This window comes from Strigops habroptila, chromosome 2 (genome assembly GCF_004027225.2).
Source record: "Strigops habroptila isolate Jane chromosome 2, bStrHab1.2.pri, whole genome shotgun sequence".
NCBI lineage: Eukaryota > Metazoa > Chordata > Aves > Psittaciformes > Psittacidae > Strigops > Strigops habroptila.
In genome coordinates this window covers 44,890,137-44,915,470 of record NC_044278.2, presented here as the reverse complement: position 1 = coordinate 44,915,470, position 25,334 = coordinate 44,890,137, and the positions used below count along the sequence as shown (strand labels likewise).

Sequence of the window (25,334 nt, the reverse complement as noted above, 5' to 3'; positions counted from 1 at the left end):
TCAGCACTTCTCAGCTAATTTCTACTCTGCAGAATACAAACAACGCCCGCTTAGAAGACTCATGAATTTTTAGAGCCTGTCAATACAGTTTCTAAGCCAGATGAGCAGAGTTCAGTTGGTCCCTTTCCCTGTGCCATGAGACAGCAGCCAGGTTTGCTTGATTACTGAAAATTCCACTCTCAGTCAACCAAATTCAGGTCTGATTGGGAGAAACATGCTATAAGAGGAATAAATCCAAACCCAAATAGGTCAGAACACCACTCCATTCTCTAGCAATCATATGTATTCTACTCCATTTGCACCAGGCCAATACCTAGCACAAAAAAAGAAGTTGGAACCATGATGTACAAATCTGTATGAAACAAATGCTGCTTTGGCAGGAGAGTTCAGAGCTGGAAAATATAGCTAACAGGTTCACAGAAGTGTTAACCCCACACTACCATCTTGAAAATTACTCTAGTGAAGTTATAAAACATATGCTAGCGAAGCAGCATATTCTCTGGAATAAGAACTGGTATGTTCTGCAAAACAAGTTCCTGAAATAAGCTTTTTACTACTACTCTTATAAGATGAAGTTCAATAATTTCTTGGGCCAATTAAACCTAAAGGAAGAGTATTTTCCTAAAAAACCCCTTCTCAAACATGTTTTCAACTTGCTTCATGAGGTCTTAAGTTCTCTGCAGTGAAGAACTATTAAGCATATTTTGGTCTTCAGGCAGCATAATTCTAAAAGGCAAGCTCCCTACTTTGTGAATGCAGTAAGGCAAGATCATGGAATCACAGAATAGAATCACAGAATCATTTAGGTTGGAGAGGACCTTTAAGATCATTAAGTCCAACCATAAACAACCACTGCAAAACCTTCTAGTTTGATAGATTTGAATCCCAAAGGCAAAGCACTGAAGTTTTCAAAGAAAACAAACAAGAAAACTAACTTCTCTACATTTGTCAGCTTGAAGCAGTTGCAGCAACTTACCAAAATGAAAACCAAAACCCATCATTCTATCGAATTTCAGAGAAACTTTAGGAGATGTAGCCAGTGATACACATTATAAAATTAAAGGGTAGCCAACCAAAGGAAAATTAGAGCTACAGAGAATGAAACCAGTAACAGAAATCTCAGTCCACGACCAAAAGGTGGAGGTGATACTTTAAATAGTTACAGTAAAGCTATATAAAGGAGCCTAATGTTTAACTGACTGAACCTGTAGACTCAGATTTCTGAAATCTCGAATGCTAGGATGAAACAGTGGAGACAATACTCACCAGCAGAAAATTTCAACTAGGGTATTTAAGCATGTATCAGCCAACTCCATGTAATGTGTTAATTAAAAAAAAAAAAACCAAACCAACTTTTTGTAGTTTTAATAGTAAACAAGCAGAGGTCCCAAATATAGGTGGGTTTTGGTTTTTTTTAAAATAATTGTTTTACATAATCCTTGTCAAGATTTCTAAAGACAAAAAGATTTTTAAAACTGACTGTATTACAAAAGAATTTAATTTTATTTATTCCAATTATGTCCCAGATTTCTCTGGGATACATCCTAAATTAAACGGCAGTAAATAGGGCTGGGAAAGATCAACTCTGCTTTTTTTCCAAGATACCAGCATTTGAATTTATCTTACTGTAAATTCTTATTTCACATACACGAGGTGGAAAAGCTGGCATATTTCCCATCATCTTTTCAAGAAGGTGTTTCTGTTCAGCAACTATAGTGTCCAGTCCACTTTCCTTTCCATCCACCTAGCTTCTCTTCTAACACAATGCAGCTGCAATCTTGATGAAAAAGTGGTCAAGTGGTATGACAGCTGATTCCAAATTGGCAGCTAGCAAACAGAGATTTGCAATGCATGGAACAACGAATGACACGCTTCTCCTGCCTTGACATTTTGAGCAGTTGTAAGCAACAGTGGTATGGAAAGACATGGGTGGTTCCTCTGCAGAATGCCTGATCTCTGGTAGATTAATAAAAGGCCAATAAAAAGCCTTATGTTTCAAATGTAAGGATGACAACAGACTGTTTAAACACGGACGGTTTTGTTTTCTTGGAGCTCTTCTGGGAATTAGAAGCCAGTTGTTCTGCCTCACACATGACGGGAATGATGTAATCGGCCACAGTAGTAAGAACACTGTTTTCAGGGGGAGGGAGACTGAATTATTCCCGCCCCCCCCTTATTTTTCATAAGTTTAAGAAGAAACTCTTAGTGAGCAAGAAATACAGCAAAATCTGCAAAACATATCCCTGAGCACATCAGAAGGAAAATGAGCTGTTTAAAAAGACCCTTTCCCACAATTACTCCATTTTGCCTTCAAATGACACTTCAAAACTATTTCAAAACAACTGTGTCTCAGTGGAACCAGAACTTTTTTGGGGCAGATCTTTCTCACTAACCAGCCCATGACTGACCACTATAAAAATTACCTCCAGATTTTCAGCAGAGGACATTACCCTAATGGGAAACACACAACACCGGAGAACACTTAGCCTCCTGAAATGCACAGAGTATAAATTCAAACCTCTGAAACCACAACAAAATAATTATTTTTTTGTCCAAGTAACTGCACTTTATAATGAACTATTGATCTTAAAATGTATTTTAAGGAGTACACTGTCTTCATCCATAAAAGGGATCCACTAGCAAACACAGATTAAAAAGCAGTATGTGCACACATGTTCACTTTGAGAAGATTTCTTACAAGATAATGCAGATCTACACAAATATTTGTTTTGCTCCAACTGAAACAACTTCATTTGAGTATAATTAAGTGTTCTACACTTACTAAGTTACCTACCAGAAATATCTGACTTAGATGTACAATATATCTGTGGAATTAAGCCAGTACTTCTTTTGGAAAGACACAGAAACCAATAATCAATGCAGAACTGTATTTTCTGCAGCTGTTGTTATATACAAAGAAGTGAACACCCTACATATATATCTATAAAATAAGATGTACCATTTTAAATAAGTTATCATTTTGAACATTTTAATTTGGTATCCTTTTCTGCTCTAACTGTAGTCCTACGAGTTTTTAATCTGCACAGAAGAGATCTTCACTCTGCCCCCACTGATGCTGACAAACACAAAATGACACCAGGATCCCCGAAAAGGAAAAAAAAAAAAAAGGGAAGAAGAAAGAAGTAACTAATTGCCATCATATTAAAAAAAAAAAAAAAAAAAAGTGCCTTTGGAAATGCTGTGCAAGTATCTGGCAGCAAGAGAAAGTATGTATCAGATGGGATGAGTCAATATCAACAAGTTACCATGGCTTAACCAGTTAAGGAGCAAATGGAGAGTAAAAAACCCCACATTTTCCTAAGTCTTTCTCATTGAGGCTTAAACCTAGATGCTTTACTCCACATCTGAGGCAGACTAAGACTAGATACATGCTTAATTACTGCAGCTGAGCTGCAGCACAGGAAAAGGTGCTATTCATCAGTGAGCTAAATCAATCTACCAGGCAGCTACCCTGGCCACGGCTGCATTTTATTCAACCCTTCCCTGTGCTCATCGAAGTGCACAGTGAATCAGTCCAGAGAAGTAAACTGCAAATGACTCTTCCCTTCAACAAAAAGTTTTCTGCAATTCTGCTCACTGGTTCAGCTCACCACTCAGCCAGGGGGCCTGGTACCCGCTGCAGAGACAAAGAGGCAAGGAAAGCAGGAGCAGCACAACTTTCACTGGCAGCTAGCCATAAACTCAGCTGAATTGTATCATCAAGCTACACCCTTACTCACTTAATGGCCCCAGCCTAGAGTTATTAAGAGTTGCTTCCAATTTATCTCATAACCCATTTTGGTGCAATTGGTTTTCTGCTAAATTGGCATATATGAAGCAGGAGGCTTCATCTGTCACCTATTTGCCTGAGCCCCTTCACAAAAAAAGGCTAGCAGGTTTAGGAGAAGGACTGCTGGAACTTGCAGTAGATCTTCCCTAAGTGCAAAATCTGTGCCAGTGATCAATAATTAACATACTTTCACCCTGACCTGTCAAAGGCTAGAGACAAACCAGACACATATGTTGTACTTGGTCCTTTTTGACTGGAAATACTGAAACCATAAATAATCCTCATATATAATCCCGACATAATGTAATTACCTTCAGATGGATGAGCATCATTTCTGGGAAGCTTAGGGGAGAGAGGAGCAGTATACGGTGGAGAGTCCTGAGAGTATCGTTTAGCACTCCTGTTTTCAGGTATTTCTTCTTTTGCTGTGAAGAGGAAAGTCACCAGCTATTACTCTAGCATAAAGCTGCTCATGGAGAAAGTCTGGGGACAAAGGCAAAGATGTACATCATGCATTCATCACGTTACAGTTCAGCTTCTTGTGTCACACAGACAAGTCATTTTGATACAAACTTCCAAAGCAGAAGTACAGCTTAGTTTGTACTGTCATCACCCAAATTACCTTGACCCTGGCTACTTTTCTAAAAAAACAAAAAGTAAAAAAGTAAAACTAATGACCTTCATATGACAGACAGAATTACAAACATAATTTCCCTACTGAAAAGGGGGCGATGGGTAATTCTACAGCAGCACCCAGAAGGCAGACTCAGCTATCAGACAGCTGTGAGGAAGCTTCCAGGAGTCTTCTGGAATTGCCCTGACATTAAGGTTTTCTCAGTTATGGCTCCTGGTAACCCTCAGGCTGGAACTTGCAATACCAGGCCTGGCAAACAACCCGATGGGAGATCTTGCACAATCCATTTCATTTTGCCCTCACTCTATGCTTCTGGTGCAGCAGACAGTTATTGGTCTCATACAAAGCATCAAAAGCAGTCATCTAAAAAACCACCTTTTCTACTATAATGCTGGACTGTACACAGTAGAATGTAAAAATTTTGGAGCCACCTTTGGGTAAGGTGAATGAAGAGGGAAGAAAGGACCTTTTTCTGGAGTGGGAAGGGCCAGACTAAATTGTCTTTCAGGGCAAGCTGTAAATATCTTTTTGTAAGTTTATTTTAACATAAATTTAACAAATGAAATGTGAAGTTTTGAGCTTGTCCTTTTAGTAGTATCACAGTGGTACAATACATGTTTCCTGGCTTGGCTACAAGAAGGGGTTTGCTGAACAAAATGATTTTTGCACATGTGGTATGAGCTATCCCATCCTGTGAAAGCACTACGACACTGGAACCAATTCCCTAAGAACTGAAGCATATTCATTTCAATCAACTCACGTCATAGAAAGATTAAAAAGTTACATGTCATGAAGTCGACACACTTCTCAAAAAGATCAGTGCTTGAAAATAACAGTTGTTTTAACAGTACCTGGTTTGTTCCTATCATATTCCATAGGACTATGTGCACATCCCATGTAAGGGCTGAAAGGCTGGCTACTAAAGAGATTATCACACTGCAGGCTGTGGCAGAGTTTCTCCAAGAAGCGTAGGACAAACGATGCACTGTTTACAGGAGGAAGATTGATGGCATGCTTTTCCCCATCAAAGGAAGCTGTGAATAAGAAGATGATGTCAAACACCCCCCAAGCATCATGAAGTATGGTAAAATACCATCATTAACTTAAAGGAGAAGACATCCAGATTTGATTTAAACCACACAAGACATGAGAGGAGTAAGCAATCATTCTAGTAGTTTAACAAATTTACATCCAAAGGACAGATTTTACCTTCTGCTGGATCCATGCCAGTTTAAATTTGCTCTATGGGAACTTATTTTAATAAAATAATTTTGGATCACACACCAGCATAACAAAACTTACAACTATTCCCTCATCACCAAAACCTTACCTGCGATTTCTGTTGGTTGCTTATAAAACAGCAAGTTCTCCACCACCTACTTGCAGGAGATAACACAGAAAAGACGCTTTGCAGTACTTGCTAAAAAAGTAGTACAAAAATGGGGGGGGAGGGGGAGAAGGAAGCAAACAACTTTTAAGATTTATTTTTTTTTCCCCTCAGTTTCTAACTGAACTGAGCGTACTTGTGGTAACATGCTGGCATCCATTACCACCGAGATTCTGACTACACAAAATGTTTTGCCATTTGCTACTTTATCACTAGAGAAATCTATCCTGCTGTCAACACTACAGTGGCCAAGCTCCCATTTATTTCAACAGGAGCTAGGTGGCAGAGATACCACAACAGCCACAAATGGATCTCATGTCTTTTAAAGTGAGTGATTACAAAGAGCTTGGACACATGCATATGTCCTTTGCTTGTTGACCTCCTTCCTTTCCCTCCCAGAGTGTTGCAGCTGACCACACTTTTTTTTTTTTTTGGTGTGTGAAAATTAGTAAGATTTTGGAAATACTCAATACTACCAATATATGGACAAATAATTACCACTACATTAGCTGAAACTTTTAGTTACTTAGAAAGACATTACAACAAAGCAGGAACAAACTTGTTACTTAAGCTCAGGGCTAGAAAGAAGCAGCATAAACACCAGGTTTATGCATCAATTTGTCTTCTTGGTTTTCAGCTTGTCATGCAGCTTTCTGTTGTTAATGAAAGTTTCCAAATGATAAGCAGAGCTTTAAAGGATCACATCTTGTTGGTAGCAGATGCATTTAAAAAAAGAAAAAAAAAATCCAAACCAGAAATGACAAGAAAGCCTTTATTCACAGATCTGAATTAAGGAACATTTCCATATTGTGTTACAAAAGAGACAGATAATATATACAAAACTGAACAAAATGCTGAAGTTTAGCATATTTTAGTCTTCCTTATGAAATCAGAAGTGTCAATTACTTATACTGCTGATGTAAGGAAGCTTCTGATTAGAGTTAATGCAAGTTAACCAGCTACCATCAACAACATGGTACCTCTCTCATCTGCTTTCACGACAGACTGACCCGCAGGTGCTTAAAGTTTAAGAGTCAATACTACAGGGACGAATCCCAGACCAACGTGTTTCCACAGCCCATTCAGTTTTTCCAGGCTCCAATGTTCAAATGAAATACTAATGATTCACAGTCCCACATGTGGCTCAGGCACAAGGTCCTCTACCTCCTGTTTGGGGAAGGGGTCTCTGAAGGCAAATTTTTGCTTGGAACTCAACCAGTTCTGGAGAGCAAATGGGCTGTGAGACCTAGCACAGCCTGATCTCCTGACAAATTTACTGCAAGACAGTAGGCAGCTACAGCAAAAATTTAAAATGCTTTATAATAGCCTTATGGATCTTCTTATATGACCTTGGGGAAACCACGTATTCTCCACACCTTAATTTCTCATTTTGAAAAGAAGCATTGAAAAGAAAAATATTATCTTAGAGTTGTCAGGAGGGTAAAGCAAGGAACAGCTGAGGCAATGTGAGGCAATGTGACTGCCCCAGCAAGACATGCCATGGGAAAAATCCACAAATAAAGATTCAGTGCAAACACAGCTCCCTTGTACTCTGAACACCTAGGGGCAACCACACAAACTCCAACCAAGGGCGTGGGATCCAGATCCATATGCTCAACTGTCTGCTCGGCTTGGGGACAACATAAGCCTCTTACACCCCAGACAAATGCTAGGGAAAAAAATAAAAAGGAGTACTTCTGAGGTGCAGTAACAGCCTTCAGTGACAAATAAACAGGGACTGGAGCTTGCATGTGCAATCCCAGCCCCCAGGATGAAGAGTCATTCTCATTTCTTCACCTTCCATTGTGTAAGTATGTTTTAAACACCAGGTTCAAGCCAGGAGAAAGGCTGAGAGCTAAACTATCAGAGAAATGTGTGTCTGACAGTGAAGAAACTCACCCAAGAGTCTGATTTTAATGTTCTGCTTGAGATTTATCTGAGCCTCAGTTTATTTCATCCCACCAAACGCCTTAGTCTCTGCACTACAAGGAGAAAAAAGGGCTGATACCACCACCATTAGTGGGCTTGCTAATCAAGCCTTCAATTTCCTTTCAGTTATATTTGCCTGAATTGAAACCTTATGCATCAAGCAAAAATAAAATGGTTTGTGCTTTTGTTTGAGTAAGAAAAGACGGAAAAATCCTAAATTCAATTCTGTTCAAAACAATTATTTTCTTTGGCAGCTGAACCAAAAGAACCCGCTAATTATTCACATGTATTCCAGCAAGATTATTTTATCCACGTCCTCATCAGCATACAGTTTCCTCCTACGGCAGGTATAATACTCATCATGAAAGTATCAGTCCACAGAAGATTTAGATTTCTTTGCTTATTCTCTGCTGCAACAATTTTTTTCTTGCCAGTCTAAAAAAACCACCAAGCAACCGAACAAACCACACTCCAAAACCACTTGCAAACAAAAGCTCCACAAGAAAACACTCTCGCAATTTCATTCTGTAATTCCTCGTTTTTATTCTGCTGAAGCTTTCCTCTCCTTCCTTACTGTTCACATGCACAGCTGGTTGTAATGTGCTACATTAACCTAAGTCACATTTTGTGCTTCTCAAAACAAAACACACAAATTTTTGATAAAATGACAGGCAGCATTTGCTCACCCGCTTCCCAGCAACCTGTTTGACAAGCTGATGAAAAGGCAAGAGCTTAAGAATACTGGAAACCCAGTGGAGTCTTGTGCCTTGCTATCACCTGGACCAGGACTCTGCTTCAGGAGCAGCTCACAGCACCCAGTTCCTCAAATCCAGGGCTACAGAGCCGGTTGCTCTGAATCAAGGCCTATGGGTGAAGCCAGGTGCAGAACAGTAATTCCTTCTCATTCAGAATTTTTGAATGTAAGCAAACCACAACTGCATTAAGATTCTGAAATTGCTCTCTCCTCTGTGAAAGAATTATTTTCAACTACTCAGTCACAGCCCAGATATGCCACTGACCTACAATTTAGTCCTTGATGATAAATAAACAATATAGGCAACGCACATCTCCGAACATTTTGTTCTAGAAAATTGACTTCTCTGAATTAGGTACGGCAAGGAACTTTCATGCATTTTGCAAAAACAAAGCAATATAGGTTTCAAAACCACACGTATACAATGCCATTAAACCTTCACCACACAGCAGAGAAGCTGCATCCATTTTGTGAACAAACTCATGGGGACACACAAGCAAGGTTTACTGTAGTTCTGCTGCATGCAGGTCGGGGTGCTGCTTTTTAAATATCATTAGACAGCAACATCTTTATGAGTATTTAACTGAACTTGTATTCTACTAATCATGTTTCGCATCTGATGTTAATATAAAGAGACTGAAAGTAACACAAAGTCTTTTTATCACCAGTGATGGAATTATGAATTGATGTGCTAAGTGCTATATAGAATATTTCCTAGCCTAGAAGGAAAAAAAAAAAAATGTGAAGCAGCAGCTATTCAGTTTGAGATATAGAAATAATTTATCTGTAGACCTGCCATTAATATGTAATAGAAATAAACCTATTCCATAATAGCAGACATAGGTGGATGAACAGTGACCTAAGATGCTACAATTATGGGGGAAGGTATGGGGGAAGGGAAGAAGCAGCAACTTTAACATGTGGAATCACTTGCCTGGAAGCTAAACAGATTAGCTTGAAACTTGTCACCCACTTGGTTAAGGCATTAAGAACACAAACACTGTGTATGGATAAGATTATGTGAATGACTTGAATTAATAAAGCTGATTATTTCACTCGTACTGCGTTTACTTAACATATGTTTGGCTACAGCTGCTAAATGAGGTGCACAAGCTCTACTTAGTATAAGAATCTAAGTGCACTGTGTATATCATATATGTAATTGTATATGTAACTGTGTATATCATCATATGTAACTTTACACTATTACTAAATTCTAATTTAAAGAATTGTTGAAATCATCCTGGTCCCAGAGTAAGATAAATCACACAACACCAATACTCTCTTATTAAAGGAGTTCACAAGTATATGTTCTTGACTGTTCTTAAATAGTTACAGAAGCGATATAAACTCATTGCAGCTACTTCAGTTGTTCTGCCCTATCTCACGTTCGCAACCAACTGAAGAAACAGAAGAAACAAAGCATCTTCACATACCAGTTATCATTTCCCCTCCATGATGGCCAGATTTCAGAAATCCAAAGACTGTTTTGGATTGATAGGCACAATCCACGCAAGCCTGTACAGCCTGCTGAAGCACCACGTTGACAGGGCCTGGTCCAAAGTGATCTGGAAGCTGCTGAACCTTCTTCTTATCCAGGTGAGGCCCAGAATTTCCATGCTTGTTGACATAAACACACACTGAAAAAGAGCAAGACATATTTACTGCCAAGGAACTAAGACAGGTTTCCAAGTTAAAACTGCAAACCATCTTTCTAGTTTTAATCTTGAGGAAAAGACGTACTGGACAACTCAAGAAGCTGAGCATGCATACATACTTTCAGAGCATGCAAAAAGCACTCTCTCTGTCTTCTACTAAGGTTCTCCTGCTGGAGTCCTAAAACACTTCTTTCTGCTCTTTAAAGCTCCTTTCTACCTCACTAATGTAACAAAGATGTCATAAACTGTGCTTATCTTTTGTTTTGACTAATCCCTGTTCATATACTAGTTCAAATAAAGTAAGAATTACTGGCAGGTACTCTAAACTACCAAGATGTGAGTCTAAAAATGTGGCCTTACCAAGTTACTGCCCTATTTTTTCTCCTATTTGAGAAGCTGCAACCCTACGGTATACATCTACCGCTGATGCTCATCCTGAAGCACCCATATAGTACTAACATGTGCATGTTTTATTGTCCTGTGTGCATGTATAATGGCTACCGAAAGTCCATACCTTAAGAAGCGCTGAAGCACCCATGTATGATTTCCACACTGCAACATGGCCTTCTCCACTAAACACTTTTCTAGAAACACTGTAAGGTGGTTTAAACCTTAGCACAAACCAATCAAACAGCACTTCTAAAATTAGTTTTATAGCGACTCTGCAAAACTGTCTTTCAAAAGGGATTGCAAGGCAGAAAAAGGGACTGCAAGGGGAAAAAGCTGTAACTGAAAACAGACTACCATATTTTCCAAACTGTAGTATTACTTGGGCTTAGTTAAAAACCTGCGTTTTTAAAAATGAAATATTTCTGTGTTTTAATGATCTTATGCCTTCATGTGTATCTGCTCACTCTCTGTCATCTGCAAATGGGAGGAAACCTATTTGTACAAATAACCAAAGATACAAATCAGCAAAAATAGTTTCCATACATCTTCTGTCTGGGCTCAACAACATCTGCCTCCTGAAAGGTTTATTTTCCTACGAAATGCATACATACTTTCCCCTCATCCATGACTGAAGTCAGGAGTGAGAAGAGCTTGTAAAAAGAGTTTTTAAATGTAAAAAAGCACCCCAAACAAAATTATCATAATTTATGGAGTTTTTAGAAAGTTAGGAGATTTCAGTTAAGAACATACAAATTGTTTCACTACAAGGTTACAAGTTCCTCAATGAGTTAGTTCATTCGCTAGATTACTTCTCTTTTGCCAACCCTTTTCAAGACACATTTCATTATCTTTCAAAAACAAGCAAACATAAGAGGAAAGAGGAATGCATTTCCTCTGATTGCCTTTACTTGGTTTAAACAGTCTTGATTTTTTCTTTTAATGTAAGGATATACAGAGATAAAAATATCCATTTTGTTATATTACACTACAGCCTGCATGATATCAGAATATCATATGGGGTTTTAGCTACATCTATTTCCACTTCATACATTAAGGAGTGGGACAGACCTGAAAGAACTGTAGTTTCCTTCTTCAGGCAAGAACAAACTGCCAGGTCTAGCAGACCTATCGCAAGTCCTTGTGCTCCAGCACTTCTTGCTGTAAACGCAGGCATCAAAATACTAGTTCTGCAAAGTAATACTGGCACCTACAAATATCTTTAAAAAATAAGGTAGCTAGATAATGATTTACAGTAAGACCTTTGCAGCACATTTTCAATTAAATGACACTACTTGCTTGAAATGGAAGCCATTTAACACTAAAAATATCGTAATGTTTTTTCCTTTGTCTTTTACCTGTGGATATAACTGCTGCAGTTGCACCAGACAAACTAACTCCATCTTTAAGTATCTGTGTAGTGCCACTGTCCCTCTCAGGAGAAGAATGAGGAGAAGGAGATGCAGGAGGCAGTTGTTCTGGCAAGATTTTTTTCTGAGGAGAAAAAAAACCAAACAACAAAATCAAAATGTTTAATGCATTTTAAGAAGTCTGCAAAACCTTTCTGCTATCAGTTACCATCTTACTGAATGTATGTGGTTCATTATTACGAAAATACTACACACAGGAGATAAAGTCCAGGAAAGGAAGACCAGAAACTGCCAGTTTGCTTTTACAGTTACTTAAGTAATGCAATAGAAGACAAATTACTTAAAAAAGGAACCCACTTCTGAAAAGTGGGAAAAGAATAAGTTTTATATACTAATTCATGACTCTTCTAAATCTTACAAAGCACCAAAGAGATGTTTTGGATTATTTTCCTGTCCATACCCTTCCAATCATCTGGGTTTATCACAACTCAAAGCAGTTAGTTGGACTGCATGTATATTCCCACGTAAAATTTGAGACACATTTAGCTGTAAACTTTACAGTGCACCTAGATTTTCCCTCGGTTTGTTTCAAAGGGGCTGAAATTTTCCAGTAATCATCACTTTCAGGAACTGGTGCTTTAAGCAAGACATCAAATAAACCAGTAGTTACAATCAGATCAAGTGAGTTGCAAAAACCTTTTCCTTTCCCAAACTAAACTTATTTGCAACTTATCGTATAACAACAAGAGTTTACAGCACAGAGATTTAGAAATTGGTCAGTGCATTATTTTCCACCTGAGGAGGGGAGAATTTTATTGTAACATGGTTTGGGCTGGAGTTTAGAAGAGACAAGCACAAGGAAGGCATTTCTAATGTGTTTTAACGTGCTATGAAGATATATGGAAATAAAAGAAATAATGAATTAGAAAAAGTTCATCACTTCACCCTTCACCATTTATTCTTGCATGGGAACACATTATGTCCCCATCCTCTTATCTACCAAAAAAAAAAAAAAAAAAAAAAAAGGAATCTAAGAGATTATCCAAGGTCTTCACGCTGCTGAAGACTGCAGAGACTTTGCTACTCATGTGGTAAGGGTTTACTGGTAAAATTGATCTACAGTGGAGTGAAAATTCAGTCAACTTGCTAAGGAAGGCTAAACCTCTTCCATTTACAGTAGTCATCCTTTACACTTTTAGAAGCAGCATATTTTCCAAGTAATATGTTAAAAGTCATGTAGAAAGCAAACAAAATACACACCTTCCTAAAAGCAACAGTGCCTAACTTCTTCACAACACCTAAAAAAACACCTAAAAAGAATAAATTAACTTTCTTCTGGAATCCAGGGAATTTTAAAGAAAATTTCTGTGCCCCTTCTTACAGTTCATGGAAGACAGGTTTGGCCAGAGAAGCTACTTGACAATATGGCACGGGGTGGAATCACCGTGACTGCCAAGGCTTGGCATTGCATTGTGAATGAGATGAGGTGGCTCGGGTCAGACACTGAACTAAGCAGTGATATATTACTCATCAGGAATTGCCTATGTATCTTAACATTGAGTGAAGAAAGGTTTCTCTCCATCCTTAATACTGAGAACAAAAAGGCACTTGGGAAGACTGAGCTTTTGATCTGAAGTTAGACGTTCCTGAAAGCCCCTCTGGAGCAGGGGGACTTTTGGCTGGGGGGCAGTTGTCTGTCACCATGCTACAAGATATGGGTGGTTTGAGTTGAGGGGAAGAGGAAGAAATGGAAGAAATGTAGGCGTGAAAATAAAATATAAACACTGCACTGTAAGAAAGAAGAACTAGCTGCCCTCCACACTAACACATGAGGGTGGTGAGGCTATACAGCCATTTCATACCTCCTCCTTCAGAACAGCATGCATTTTGGAAATACAGCATATTATACTTGCTCAGCTGAGGTTCTCATTTTGCAACCCTGAAGGGACAAGCAGCAAACTGCAACCCCAAAGCCATGTTGTTTGACAAGGCAGGCCACGTTCCCAGCAGGGCTCAGCACATTTGCTTGGTCAGGGTGTTGCTGGCTGGCCCCAGCTCCATTTGCCTGCAGAGAGCACTGCTCACAGCCTGGCACCACATGGTCAACTTCACAGGCTTCCCTTTCATGCTTAGAAACTCTCTAATGAGATCAAATTTAGGCCTATGATCCACACTCAGACCAAAGCACTTCCTCAAGAAATTCTGGAAAGAATTCTCTGTGTTGCTATGCAAAGTGTACTTTTAAAAATAGTGAAAGAGATATAAGGAGATTCCTTCTTCATTATGACAGAATAAAAACATACAGTGCAAACAGGAGGAGACAAACAGAAAACAATACCTGACATGCAACTCATACTGATGGAGAAGCTTAGAAAACTTTAAGTAAAGGAGAAAGATGACACAACAGCTCAACATTCCTAGCTGTATAACAAAAATTAACACTTGCACAATGATAAACATTTCAGCATAACAAGTGTAAAAGGACAAAGGAAGTCAAACAACTCTACAGAGTATCAGGCACAGACCAATCTCCCTAAACGCACCATTTTTTAACTACCACATCGCCAGTTCACTCTTTAAGCACAATTACTTAGCCTGAAATCTGGAGGGGGGTTTTTTGATCAGTCGGGGAGGGGAGGGGAAGCACTTTCAAATCTCTACGCACATACCACCTCCATAGTATTTATTACAGAACCATAGAATGGTTTGCGTTGGAAGGGACCTTAAAGATCATCCAGTTCCAAGTCCCCTGCCATGGGCAGGGAAACCTTCCACTAGACCAGGTTGCTCCAAGCCCCGTCCAACCTGGCCTTGAACGCCACCAGGGATGGGGCAGCCACAGCTTCTCTGGACAACAGGCTATATGGCATTCCATCTGATACCTCCTGTTGTGCAGAACTCCCACAAAGCTCCATTTCCTCTCATGCAAACAGGTGTAACAGTCCAAAGAGTTTTCGTGTATGTACAACACCTCAGCAATTTAACCATGTACCAAAGCAGTAACAACCTTCCATGGATTCTCAACAGGAGCTAATTTTTAAAGCTTTTAATGCAAAAGTTAATGGAGTAAAACTCCCAAGTTAGATATATCAAACTTAGATTCTGCAAAACCTAACTCTTGGTTGCTTGGTCCCACAGAGGACATCATGTGTGCCTAGAAGTACCTCAGATTCACTGCCTAAAGACAAGGGAGTGTCAGCAGTAACCACCATTCCTTAGGCAAATCCCCCAAGTACTTCACACAGACCAGGTGCTAAATACAGTGCTCCAAGCAGACACTTTCAGATACCCAACATTTAGAGCCCAGAAGCCACTTCTAAGGGTGAGATACCTCCAACTATTCTTTCAAAGGGTACACAAAGCCTCTCAATTTCTTTCAAGAGACACAGAGGACAAAACACTTACATGAAAAGTGTGCATCCTGCCATACCCAAGTACATCCTTAAAATACAGATGTCCTGTGTTCAATGTTCTCCTTTAAAGCCCCCCTGATTTCTGGAGAACACCCCATCCACCAGCTGAGTCTGGATGGGAGCACCTTTCTCCTCTTTAATTGGTGTCTCTGTGCACTTCGGTATACCCAGCAAGAGAGCTGGAAACCATTTGCATCAGTAGCCTACCAATGTGGATGCCTGACTGGAAGGGGCAGGCAGCAGAGGAGACACTGCTTGGCTTTCAATTTCTGGTCCCCAGAACCATTTCCTACCTTGTGGTCATCATTTCAACAAAGTGCCTGCTCCCAGTTTTGTGCTACAGCTTTCTGGGTATGCCCTAAGAATGCCCTATTAAGACAGTGCCACTACTCTACCCCTTCCCACACATTATTAGCAATAGATCCCATAGCCCACAGTGATCCAGGCTGGAGGAGAAAAAACTCCAAAATACAACTTTTTGAAATTTGAGACAGGGAGGGAAGAAAAAACAAAAAACCCAAATCCAAAACAAACCCAGAAAACACAATGCCTCCCGCACCCCCGTTGGTGCTAATGCAAAGGAGGGAGGACCATAGGGACAGACACAAATCATCTAGGGAATGACACTGCAGGATTGCTACTCCTCTTTGACAGCCTGCAGCGAGTGAGCAAGCCTCAGAAAAAAAGATTGTACTTCACAGCAATTCAAATTGCCCTAAATCTGCCCTGCTGTGATCCTATCCTTCCTTGCAGCAGCTATAGCTTTTGTGCTTTTTTGGGGCGGAGCAGGCAAAGAAGATAAGAGGTATGGATGCTGAGTCAGTTGTCTACCAGTTTAGCTCCCTCAAGTAGCTCACTCTGGGATTATATACCCACCAGTGTTGGTGCCACATGGGATTGGGAAGGGGTGCTTACAGCAGTGCTCATTTGTACCTGATCAAACAGCTCAGGAGGAGCTGAAGCTGGAGGCAGTTGCCAACACTCTAGATATGACTCAGCTTGGCAGGGAGAAAGGCAGAAAGGCATCTTGTCTTTCAGACCAGGGCAGAATTAGGCCCACACCTGGAGAAATGTATTGCCTGGAAAGAAGCTTCTTGCTTCATGCTAGTAACTCCGCAATTAAGAGATTCAGTTGGCAAATTCAGCTGTATGCTTAAGATGCCTAAATTCTGCAACAAAGCCCTCACTGTTCTTAATCCTTTGTTTCCAAACACGAAAAAAAAAAAAAAAAAATATTCAAACTAAATATATGATTCAGTAACAAAATATCCCAGACTAAAAAGCCTGAAGGCTCCCCTGGCTCTTGTAATTTTACTGGAAATGGCTATTCCAGAATATTATTTTTAAACACCAGCAACTCACCCATAAATAAATCAGTAATCTTGCTCTGGAATAAAATAGTCCATAGATGTTTATACTGACATATTCCAGAATAGCTAGTCTAGACTTTTTCTTGTACTCAGTTGCTGAAAACAGTAAAGCCCTGAAGGCTGAAGAGAAGACAGAAAATTAAATTATAACAAAAAAAAAATCTCACTACGAAAATTTTCAGTAAAAAGTAAAGTAGTAGATAAGGACTAACCTTTTTTCCAGGTTTTAAACTTTTTTTCCTTGTTTTAAGATTTTCAGTATGAGAGATGCTTTTTGTCAGGGGAATATTTTTAGGAGACCTGCCCTTCTTGGGAACTGCAGACTGTCCAGGGGGTTTGCCCCGACCTGGTTTCCTGCCCCGTTGCGCTGGTACCGGAGCAGATTTCTGTGGAGACTGCATTGAACGCCGGGTCACTTTGGAAGGGGAAGATTGGATTTTTGCACTGCTCTTTGTAATGGAAACTGAGGAAAAACAAAAACAAAAGGGAGGGGGGGGAAAACCTCAAAATGAATGATGGAAAGAAACTTTTCTAACAAAGGCTTAGAAAAAAAATAAAAAATGTAGTGCACAATTTACAATGTAAAATAAATATACTTGGATATTTTGAACTTAAGTGGTTGGCATGAAACTACAGAACTTCATTAAAGCCAAAAAGAGAACTCTTTATACCCATTCTTTTAGAGGGACTTTCCTAAGATAAAAACATTCAAACAAATAAAAAAAAATTAATCCACTCACCTTATAAACACTTCCTATAATTTAATTATGATATTTATAAAGTGCCATTCATCAAGAAGGCCTTCAAAATACTTCAGAAATTATAGAGCTCATAACATTCTCTTAAGAGCAGTTTCCACAATTACAAGACATGCCAACTACTTCTAGGGAGCTAAAAAAACAGCAAAGAAAATCATTCCACTAATGAGGAGAAACTGATGATAGGCAATGTATCATGAACGAGCATTTGTCTGAGATGCCTACTTAGAAAGTCAAATTCACATCTCTATACCCAGATTTTTCTACCTGGAGCTATTCAGACTTCAAATTTTATTTGGAAGAAGGACTTCCAAAAATCAAACACAAAGTATCATTTTAATTCAGTCTTAACACTGAACCGGTTCTCTGTTGAATCTCCTATCCCAATACAAAATTGATCCAATATGTATATGATGTGACTGTATTATAATCTGGTATAAAGCTGCAAGACATAATCAAAATTCATTGGATAGAACTTCCTAGTTAGGAATCTTTTCCACACAACACACTATTCTCTGAAGTAATGATGATGATTTTGTTTTAACAATTCCCTTCACAATGGACAGATTAAAACACCATAAGGATGTCAAAGAGAACCCACAGATAAGGACATATCCACAATGCAGAGATGTACCACACCATGCTACAGCAGCAGCTGCGGCCAACAAAACCCAATTACTAAGTCCAAAAATACAACAAACACTCTCTTTTGTTGGCCTGATTGCTGGCAGATAGATAAACTGAGGAAGAGGTAAGTTGAAAATGAAAACGGGAGACGTTGTGACAGCAAACCATCCTTGTTGTGAGAGGTATAGGAGACGATCACACAACAGATTTGAGATAATTTGAAACCTTTAGACTATAATCAGATGGCTTTCTAGTATCACACTGCCCCCAGTACAGCCTTTTGTACCTCCCTGATGATGAAACTCCTGTGATTCACCCTAACCCTAGATACTAGAACTTAATGTGACACAACTCAGAAGTATTGCAAGTGAGGGTTCAAGCCAGCTTGAACCAGTCACCAGTGCCTGATCCAAAGCACCACTGCAGACTGAAAGCGAAGCACAGGGGGCTGCCAATAATTAATTTCCTGGATTTCTGTGAATTTGGAATATTTATTCTCCTAAAATATTAGTACATTGAGGCTTTCTGGTAAGCAAATAAAACACGAAATAAAACTCAAAGACACATTTGAAATGAGATCTTGAGAAAAGAACATACTTAAAGATTGAGTAACAGTTTAAACGTCTAGCTCTATGAGTGTTATTCACCTTAACAGCCCAGCAGCCAGTTTTACAACTGTTACTTTAACTTTGAATTTTTATTCAGGAGTTCACTGTTATTAAGTATTTGCAATAGAAAATGTCACAGTAAGATGAAATACACGCTGCAAAGAGATGTCTTATAAAATACAAGTACTACTGACACACATTTTTAAAGCTGTAAGAGCATTTACATACATTGCTATTTGTTTGATTCCATTACTAATCTAATGTTTCTAATGGTGGTTCGGAAAAAATCTCTTCATTATAACAGGCTGCAATCCTAATACATCAAATACAGACATGATATCCCTAGGTATCTGAGAAGGACCACCTTCTGGATGTGCAAAGTGATCACTTTCATTGTATTTACGTATGCCAAAGCTTATTCTCATATGCAATGACAGCTTAAAATAAGATGAAGAGAATTTTAACCAAATGCTGGCATAACATTACTCTTAGATCTCCGAATTGCTGAACGACAACTTGCATTAAGCCATACGTCTGGAAAGCAAAACAATATCAACTGAATGCTGTACAATTCAGTACTACATATTGCGTCCTGTATAATGCTTACACCAATGTAAAATGCAGCTATTTTTATTTGTGCCACACAACTATGCATTTATCAAAACAATCACAACCTCTAAAGAAATGTTGTTTCACAAATTCTTTGTGCCCCTGCCTATGCTAAAATCTAACAAATGCATTTCTGTTCTCACACAGTAAAGACAGAGCTAAAGTTAATTACACAGCTAATCGCAATGTCAACAGGTTCTAGGAGCACAGGTATGAGTTTCAGGACACTGGGCAATCCCTGTTCCCTTCCAGAAGGACATTTACCGGACAAAGAGTAACAATGCAAACAGCTCCAACCACTTCAGGCTGCCCTCTTGAACCATGCACATCAAGTACCCTTATCTCAGTATCTTCCTACCTGTATACGCCAAAGGAGCAAATATTAGTAGCATTAACCATTAAGGGGGGGATCAGGTCCCATTTGATATTTTTCCTTCTGCCTAGGACTGAAGCCGCTTTTTTCAATAGGCAGGACTGCAACAAAGCCCATGCTGCCTGGGCAGCCTCCCAGAGATAGCAGCAAATGAGGAGGCTGCTATTTGCATTTGTTGATTTAAGAGAGGATGGGGGGAGCATAAGGGAGTGGGAGACTGCTAAAGTAATTCCCATATTGTCTGCAGGCTGTATTGACAGTGATCATCAGTCACCTGCTCATACTTCCTTCACCCCGGCCTTCAGAGGGAGACCAAAGGTTATGCTGGGTCACAGGATCTGAAGGAAAATGAAAAGACATGCAAAATCGAGCTGCCAACCCACTGCATCTGTAGACAGAGTTATCCCCACTAGGCCACATGTTCCAAAAACTAAGACGTTTTAATAGTCTCATGAGAACTTGTTAAAATACAACGATGAAAAGAATAGAGAGGAAAAATGCCAAGCTCTGCTTGCAATTACTGCAGTATTTAGCTGGGATATTTACAACCAAAAAAGCACATTTGCCTTTTCAGGATGCTGCTTTGCATCACAAAGGCCTTCTCATTTGCACAAACAAAATCAAGCATTTGTGTCATGTGGCTCTTCCACACAAATATCCACTGCACCAATTTCAAGAGAGGGATGCATTGCATGGCATCCTTTTCCAAGTCTCTTATTTACACCCAAAACCTACCAGCATCCTCAATAACTAAGGAGCAGAGATCATGCTACACAAACATGCTTTACCATTGTAATGTTAGCAACTAAACAGCGTTTTTGAATACACAAAGCTCTAGTTATACTGTCATATTAGTGAGGGCTATAGGTGACTACCTTCACGCAACACACAAACAGCTTCCATACTCTCAATTACTGCTCATTCAAAACATTCTCATTTTCTCCCCCAAACCACCCTGTGAGAACCCCAACACCTATAAACTTTGTATCCAACATATGTAAGAGAAACCCCAGGTCCTGTATCTTGGAACTGACAGCCTAAAGATGCATTGCCGCAGTTCAGTCCTCATTCACACAAGCAGATCATCCACTGAAGCCAACCAAACTCATTTGCATGAGAAGGTCATGAAAGATTAGACTTTAGATGAGGGCCAAATTCTGCTTGTAGAAGCAGAAAACCTGCCCAGACACATGCAGGACTGCAAAATTTGACCCCAGAATGTTATCCCCAAGATCTCTTGCTAGAGTAAGTCAGATATTTAAGACAACTGTGAAATATGAAGGTACTGAAACCTCCAGCACTTGGGAAGGGGATGGGACATATGACAGCTTTGAAGCCTGAATTCTCATGCAATTCTAATTAGTAAAATTCCCTCAAATAATCCACAGTGATGGTTTCATTCCGTGCTTTTATGGAAAGCAAAGGGAAAAAAGGTTCAGATTAGTAGTAATATTTAAACATTAGAAATCTACTGTTCAGTTAGTGTCACAGAACAGCAATTACAAGACAAGACTTTAGAACGCTGAAGTGAAATTACACAAAACAATCTAGGGGCCCATTCTGCCGTACATTCTGTGAATACAGCATTGCTACCTTAGGTGAAGGTGCCAATTAGGACCGTAAAAACAGTAATTCGGTGTTTAAACCAGCATTCCTTTCAAGACAGAAACGATTCTATTTGTATTACAGTATTGTTCCTATGCCCTCACTGAGACACAAGCCAAATGTTCTTCCGAGAATATAAAAACTCAGCCCTTCTCTCATCTATAGATAAAAAAATGAGGTGAAGAGATTTAGCAGCTTACCCTAAATCCATGTGAGCATTCCACAGCAGAAGTAACAGAAACATCCCTCCTCAGTTCTAGCCTGGGATTTTAACTATAAAATTAACCTTCTTTAATGCAGTAGGTTATTATCATGATAGTTTTGACAACTGGCAAAGGAGGTGGAAAAGATTAGCAATTTTTCTAAACAGCTTACTGTCAAGGATTATAAAAATTTATGTCCTTATGTCTCAATTGAACAAGAGAGCCATACAAAAGCATAAGTATCTGTAATACATGACACCTCTTTCTATCTGTGTTTGGATTACTTCTGGTTAAGAGGTAGCTGTGAGATACTAATTGATATGTTGCTATGATACAAAATCAGTTATAAGTCATCATTTTGCTATCTAAAAGCAACACTGCATTCGGAAACTTCAACATCCACCTTGCCAAGACATGGACATTATGGCTTGCAATTTTCTTTGTTCTGGATTTTAGTTTCTGCTACCAGTATGACAGAAGGAAAAAAAAAAAAACCCGACAAAACAAACCAACCAGCAAACAACAACAACAAAAAAAACCCCAAACAAAACAAACAAACAAGCAAAAACACAAACATAGAAGACTCCTGCTATCTTCTTTAAAAAATTCTAGCCTTCCTTTCCCAGACCTGAAAGGTGAAATGGGTGAAATGGAGGGCTCCAAGCGACGTAAGACAAAATCAGAGGAGGGCCACAAGGATGATAAGGGTCTGGAGCATCTCTCCTATGAGGAGAGATTGCAGGAGCTGGGCCTGTTAAGTCTAAAGAGGAGAGAAGACTGAGAGGTGATCTCATTAATGCATGCAAGTATCTCAAAGGTGGATGCCAGGAGGATGGTGCCAGACTCTTTTCAGTGGTGCCCAGAAACAAGACAAGCTGGCCCTGCCTTGGCAGGAGGGTTGGACTAGATAATCTCCAGAGGTCCCTTCCAACCCTAACAATTCTGTGAAAGGAAAGCATTTCTTTCATAGTGACTTCCCCAGGCAGCACCGTAGCACCTTCCATCCTTCATCCTCAGTCTCCCACCTTTTCACGTGCTAGGCAAGCCAGCACTTATGAAACAGTCCTGTGAAAATACTAATGAAGCTCCATCAAAATTCACTGTTAACCACACACACACACATCACTTCCAAAAAATCAACTTTTAATAGCCTGGCTGGGGCAGGTGTTGTGCAGAGTGGAGGCTATAAGCAAAACAAAAGAATGGCTCTTGAAAAGATCTCTCCAGTTATCTCCAGAAACCAAGAACTGTGCAAAGCCAGCTTCTAGTCTCACCCCTCAACAAAACATTGCCACTGCAACCACATTAACAAAAAACCAAAAGCAAACCCAAGCCCCCCAAAAAGCCCCCCACAAAAACCCAAACCAAACAAACAAAACCACAAAAGAAACCAAACCGAAATAAAAAAACCCTATATTTTGTTGATAAACTGAGAAGGAAGAGAGCAAGTAAGTATCAAATAAACTATCGAAGCAGCAAAAACTTGAGTTACCTGAAGACAATTTAGGTGTGCTGATGATGAATCTGTCAATAAGCCTGGCAAAGCCTAGCTCCAGACATCAGGCAAGAGTTTTAACATCCTGATTCTTCACCCCTTCATTACCAGTTCTGCCTAGGTTTTGCCATTATTTTTCCCAAAAATAGCATCGGTGTCAGGATGAAAGATGGGCCCAAAATGAAACAACAAAATGCAACAAGCTTCAGGGGAAGAAAAAAAGAAACACTGAGTGTGGTTAGTGCAAACCACAATTTGTTTTGTCTCTATATCTGAATGACAGCACTGATACTCTTAACATAGCTTTATATGTACTAACACAGGCTTGGAGAAAATCCACTCAATCCCATCCACTCGTTGGGCAATACAACCACTGTTGACATTAGTACCCTCAAGACCTGAACAAAAGCAAATAAAAAAAAAATAAAATGTGTATTTTCCATGTACCAGTCAAAAACACGTGTGTTGGAGTACTTCCAATTTAAAAGAAAATGACAACTACCTTATAAATAAACATGGTAAGATGGTGAGGAAACCAGACTTAGAGTAAGGTCACAGCTTTGGGAAAGGCAAAACCTTTATTTTTTCCTTAGTGATTACTGCCCTTTAGCAGCACCATCCAGGCCTTACTGCGAGGTGCCAAGAAACATTAATACCAAATACAAAAAGCTTAACATGTGAGAGAATGTGGCAAATCAGATTTTAGCCTGAAGCACTGAGGACTTTTTCATGTACAATTCTGAAGACAGCATAAATCTGCTTACTGTATGTGCCTGATTTAACTACTGTGACCTGCTTGTGAAAAGAAGCTGGCTGCACTGAGAGAAAAATGAAACCTCCAGCAGTATGAAATTGTACCATTTCAGCATTTGGTTTTCTCTTTAATGGAACTTAAGATTACTGTGCTTATCTGACTTTGGTTTCGGCTATTTTAAACGATGCAGAGTCTTTTCACAGATCTAACTGTAGCTTTGTCTAAAGTTTCAACTCTTCTTTTGTTTCATATGCAAACATACGGAGTAGTACTTAAGTTTATATTGGTGTTGTACATTTGCGTACAACTCAGCTGAAAATATAGCACACCTATTTTGACATAATTTCATTATCAATAACAGAGAAGTGCATCTCCAGTAGCTAGCCTAGAAAAATCTGCATAAAGAAAGCAATGAAAACATACCTGAAAATGAAATAAAACCAAACTAAGAAATCATAACACAGACAAATAAGATACTTTTTAATCTCTGCTTGAGCCTGTACTACTGTTATTGCTGCAGACAGCTTTTGAGGGAGACCTTTAACATCACAGGCTGATTAGCGTAATGAAAGAAGATTGCTCTCACTGACAATAAATGCACTGAATTGTGAGAAAAGCGATGAGGGGACAGACGATGAGGGAGGGGAGGAAAGGGAAGGGAGGCTGGCTAAAGATTAAAGCTATAGTGTACTGCTGGTTTTATTTATATTACTACATCATCTTCCTTTGGTCTCTCCTGTACAGTGCAGAGAGTAATTCCTCCTTCATGAGTTCTTGCCTCACCTTTATCTGTCAAAGATCTGGCTTTGTAAGACCGTAGGGATCAGGGATATATAGCAGATGCTGTTCACATCTAAATGACAGATAGTACATTAAACTGAAATCAATCTTTGAAGGTGAAACTACTTGTCATTTCCCACATGGCTTGTCCCCACTTGTTCTTTTGTTTTCTCTCTTTTTTGGAAAAGGTTTTACTTCTATTACAAATAAAAAGGTGGGTTGCCTTAGTAACTGCTATTTCCATGTAAAGACAAAACAGTGAAATTATTTTATATAGAAACAGCAAACAGAAACTGCTCTGACAATTTCCAGTCATCTGCCATCTACTTCAACCATAAGCCTCAGCTACAACTAACTACAGTGCAATACAAGAATATTCTTAGCCACAGCAACAGCTTTTGGATAATTCCAATTGAGAAGAATAAAAATTACAATCTATGGTGGTTAAATAGAAAAGCATAGTATGTTTGGCCTACAAAAGGGTGAATAGAAAACATCCAAAAGATACTAAACTTAAAAAACCTTTTTTAGATAATACTAAAGCAACAGGACTGAATGTCTGTTTGCATTCATACTGACTCTCAGAAAACTCATCACCTCAATTCCCGTATCAGCACCCCTCTTCACAAGGACCAGAAACAAGTTCCCCAACATGCAGTACCAGTAGCAGAGGTCAGAAAACGGAGACAAAACAAGCAGTAGAGAGTTGGCAGAACATACAGCACTTACGAGATTTAGAGAAGCCAAAAGATGAAATGTCCGACCTACTGATGGTGCTGTGCAAGTTAGTCCTTAAAACTGTCTCAAGTTCAGAGACTTAAAAAGGTGGT

The 25,334-nt window shown here is 39.3% G+C and overlaps 1 protein-coding gene across 10 annotated transcripts in view; it reads right to left on the bottom strand.

Moving 5' to 3' along the window:
* The window catches only part of LOC115603998 (sex comb on midleg-like protein 2), a 70,531-nt gene that overhangs the window by 4,118 nt on the left and 41,079 nt on the right, over positions 1 to 25,334 (bottom strand). For all 10 annotated transcript variants that reach the window (XM_030476593.1, XM_030476595.1, XM_030476597.1 and 7 more), the window contains 5 exons: positions 16,905 to 17,155; positions 11,898 to 12,033; positions 9,931 to 10,134; positions 5,276 to 5,458; positions 4,102 to 4,215 (listed from right to left, as the gene is read on the bottom strand). In XM_030476593.1, coding sequence (XP_030332453.1) covers positions 4,102 to 4,215; positions 5,276 to 5,458; positions 9,931 to 10,134; positions 11,898 to 12,033; positions 16,905 to 17,155 — 888 coding nt within the window. The remainder of the gene's footprint in view (positions 1 to 4,101; positions 4,216 to 5,275; positions 5,459 to 9,930; positions 10,135 to 11,897; positions 12,034 to 16,904; positions 17,156 to 25,334) is intronic.